Here is a 3,947-nt window from a genome sequence, read left to right as displayed (position 1 = left end):
CTGGGCAGGGGCAGGGCAGGGCAGGCAGCCCACGTAGCAGGTGAGTGGGACGGAGACTGGGGCCGGGGTGCGCTAGCTGGCTGGCTGTAGGCTGGCCGGCCAGGCTCTCTGTGGGCCCCGCTTCGCGGCGGCTGCGGGCCCGTCTCCGCCCGGCCCGGCGTGTTTACAGCCCGCAGAGCGGGGAGCCGGGGCGGCGGCGCTCGGCCGCGGGCAGGGGGGTCGTAGTGCCTGGGCCGGGGAGCTGGAAGGGGGCGGGGAGAGCCATAATCTCCCCGCCAGGGGAAGGGGAGGCCACGAGCCGGCTCATTGCACCTTCTCCTGTCCCTTTTAACCTCCCCCCGCGGGACTTTGCCGCCTCGCCCAGGGCTGTTGGATGGATAGGGGGGAGGGGGGCTGCTCTTGCTCCCCTGAAGGTGTCTGGGTGCAGAGGTGTCTGTGCTGGGTTTTGCCTGCTTTGATTTGAGGAGGATGTGGCTTTCTCTTACATAAGTGGCTGGCTGCGGTAGAAGATGGGTCATCTGGTTGGGACTCTGTCCAAACGGGCTTTACCTCCTGCCTGGTTTCTCTGCTGGGGGACGGGTGTCCTCAGTGCTCAGGGCGGGGGCCTGGCCCACCTCCAGCTAGTGCTGCTGTTTACACCCGAGGGCAAGTGAGAGCTGTACAGATCCGGACCTAGGCTTGGATATGTTCATAATACAAACCCCTCCCCCCCTCCCCCGACCTGTTTTATTAGCCAATGGGTTTGCCCAGTAGAAAATGTTTAAAGCTCATTTCTTTTCTTTCCTCTTTTTTATTAGAGGGAAGGGAAATACCGGCTGATGCTTATTTTCCACCCCCTGCAATTCTAGGAAGATCTCTCACCATGAACCTCCACCTATGCCTGCTCTCCCTGTGCTGGGGACTGTCCTCTGCTGCTCCTAGAATGGATCCTGACTTGAGTAGCCACTGGCAGCTCTGGAAGTCCTGGCACTCGAAAAACTACCATGAGGTCAGTGTTTTGTTTTTTCCAGCAGAGGCAGACTGCTGTCATACGGGCATTTGCTTAGAACTAGCACTGTGAGGGGCCAAGTTTTGTGGCAGCCTTGCCACAAGCTAATCCTTGCACCTCCCCAAATGACACTGCAGTAGTTGCGTTGAAGTAGGGCAGGAAGGGACCTCCAGAGGTCATCTAGTCCAACCTGCTGCCTGAGTCAGGGTTTCCTCTATCAAATGATGCAAACTAAATTCTGCGTAAGGCTATCTCCCTCCCTTGCCTAATACCCAGCTCTTCTCCCTGCTGTAATTCCCTCTCTTCTCTCTCTACTCCTTTCCAGATCTACTGGGTTTATCCTTCACAGGCCTGTGGCCCATGTATGGCAAGCTGGCTGCATCGGCGTAGAGCAGCCAAGGTTGGGCGTACAATATGGCCTAATGTTTAACACTGTGATAGTTTAGTCCTGCTGGCTTTTAATAGTGCAAATAATCGCATCTATAAGATGGAGTTACTGGGTCTTTTGTTTTTGTGGGTTTTTTTGTTTAGGAGGAATTTAAAAAGCGTAACAATTTTTTTTTTTTCTCATCCTTGAATGAGATTTAACATAATTGAAAATAATGATGTTTGTATACTTTTAACTGTGTTATACAAACTTTAGGCAGCAAGAAGCCTATCTGTTCTGATGGTCTCGCTCTACAAGTACACTAGTATCACAATAACTTTGTTTGTTGACTTGCAGAAGGAAGAAGGCTGGAGGAGAATGGTATGGGAAAAGAACTTGAAAATGATTGAACTACATAATCTTGACCACACACTGGGCAAGCATAGCTACAAACTGGGAATGAATCAGTTTGGTGACATGGTAAGTCCTTGAGAGAGCCATGAAACTTACTTGGTCTCTTAATAACATATGGCAGAAGTTCACTGCATTTCTTTTTCAGACAAACGAAGAGTTCAGACAGCTGATGAATGGGTACATCCATAAAAAATCACAGAAGAAGTATAGAGGATCCCAGTTCCTTGAGCCCAACTTCCTAGAAGCCCCAAGATCTGTGGACTGGAGAAAGAAGGGATATGTAACTCCTGTTAAAGACCAAGTATGTCTTGTTGTGATGGGTTCTGTGCGTGTGTTTGACCAGTTTGAAAGCCTGATTCATAAAATAACTAACTTTGGAAAATAATGGGAAAAATCACGAGTTGCATATTAAGCAGTTGTTAATCCTTGTAAAGACTGCTGCACACTTGCTAATATAGCATGACCTTTTCTTAAACTTTTTTTTTATGGTGAAATCACTTGCTTGAGACTTGTAGCAGCACTTTCTAAGGTGCAGACCTTTCTCTAGGATTTTCACCCAATTGAGCAGCAACTGTAAGCTTTGAAAGGACCCCTACCTAATATCTTCTTCAGGTGAGGTCCCTTTTGAGCATGAGTAAGCTGGAAACTGTAATATATGCTGTTCAGACTGCTGTGGTAATCTGGACTGTGTATGCTGTCTGACCTTCTTGGAGTCATTTTATTTTCCTGCTCCATTTCAGGGTCAATGTGGATCTTGTTGGGCATTTAGCACAACTGGTGCTCTTGAAGGACAGCATTTCAGAAGAACTGGTCAGCTGGTCTCCCTGAGTGAGCAAAATCTTGTAGACTGCTCTCGACCTGAAGGCAATGAAGGATGCAATGGTGGTCTGATGGATCAAGCTTTCCAGTATATCCTGGATAATGGAGGGATTGATTCAGAAGAGTCTTACCCATACCTAGCAAAGGTAAATATACTAACTACAGATATATTTTGCTCTATTCTGTGCATCTAACTGTAAAAATGCAGGGTAAACATACAAGTTCTATTTTTGGGAAGAACTTCATAAATAACTTCTTGAATAGACTTTTTCTAGCCTTTAGCTTCCTTCACTAACCAAAGAAGAAATCTGCCTACCACTATCTTTATTTTCTCAGAAGCATGAGATACTTGCCAGATCAAACTACTGGTTTGGAAGAGCAAAAAACCACTAGTGGTACCAGACACGGGCATGTCAGGGCTGACCATAATGGACTTCTGGGTGTAGCTCAGTTTGAGAAGGTGATGCAGTACATCCTGTAGCAACACTAAACAGGGTACCCTGCCATTCATTTTTAAGCTGTCTACAAAGGTGTTGGTCATCAAGCCTTGAAGTCAAAGATGCATGCTGGAGAGGTCAGCCTCAGAAATTGTTGTCCTGGTTTGCTTAATCAGCAGTAGATAATAAGTGAACACACCGAGAAGACTGCCAGCAGTTTCATCTGAGACTTGGAACAGAGCACATCTGTGATGGACCAGCTTCATGGATAATGCTCAAGAGCAACCAGCATGGTTTAATTAGGGGCAGGTCATGTCAGACCAACCTGATTGCCTTCTTATGATCAGGTCACAAAAGCATTGGATGCAGGTGTCGCTGTGGACATAGTCTTTCTGGACCAGCAAGGCCTTTGACACCATCTCCCACCCCATCCTCATTAAACTAGGTGACCTGTGGCATTTGATGCCTACACAGTCAGATGGATTGCAGATTTTGGCTGAAGGGTCATACTCAGAGGGTGGTGGATGGGTCATATTCAACCTGGGGGGAAGTGGGCAGCGGAGTCCCCCAGGACTTGGTTGTTGGGCCCGCGCTGTTCAATTTCTTTATCAGTGATTTGGACAACGAGGTGAAAAGCAACCTGTTTAAATTTGCTGATGATACCAAAATTTGGGGTGAGGTGAGCATGCTAGTAGGGAGGGAAAGACTGCAGCAAGACCTGGGTAGGTTGCAGGGGTGGGATAACAAAAACAGGATGCGTTTCCATACTGACAAATGCAGAGTGCTGCACTTGGGCAGTAGTAACCAGCAGCACCCTTATAAGATGGGGAAGCTCCCTTCTTGAGAGCACGGAGGCAGAAAGGGATCTTGGAGTCACTGTCGACTCCAAGATGAACATGGGCTGACAATGTGAGGTCATGGT

General features: G+C 48.0%; 1 protein-coding gene across 1 annotated transcript in view; it reads left to right on the top strand.

The window, feature by feature from the left end:
* Window positions 1-827: 827 nt before the first annotated feature.
* Window positions 828-3,947, top strand: part of CTSL (cathepsin L) — a 12,021-nt gene continuing 8,901 nt past the window's right edge. Inside the window, exons 1-4 of the mRNA XM_019517359.1 lie at window positions 828-988; window positions 1,713-1,835; window positions 1,915-2,070; window positions 2,510-2,734. Of these exons, the coding sequence (XP_019372904.1) occupies window positions 863-988; window positions 1,713-1,835; window positions 1,915-2,070; window positions 2,510-2,734 (630 nt within the window). The 5' untranslated portion in view covers window positions 828-862. The remainder of the gene's footprint in view (window positions 989-1,712; window positions 1,836-1,914; window positions 2,071-2,509; window positions 2,735-3,947) is intronic.

This window comes from Gavialis gangeticus, unplaced genomic scaffold, assembly GCF_001723915.1.
Source record: "Gavialis gangeticus isolate Ggan-Ray unplaced genomic scaffold, GavGan_comp1, whole genome shotgun sequence".
Classification (NCBI taxonomy): Eukaryota; Metazoa; Chordata; order Crocodylia; family Gavialidae; genus Gavialis; species Gavialis gangeticus.
Note: the sequence above shows the minus strand (reverse complement) of the source record. Positions and strands in the feature narration are given on the sequence as shown.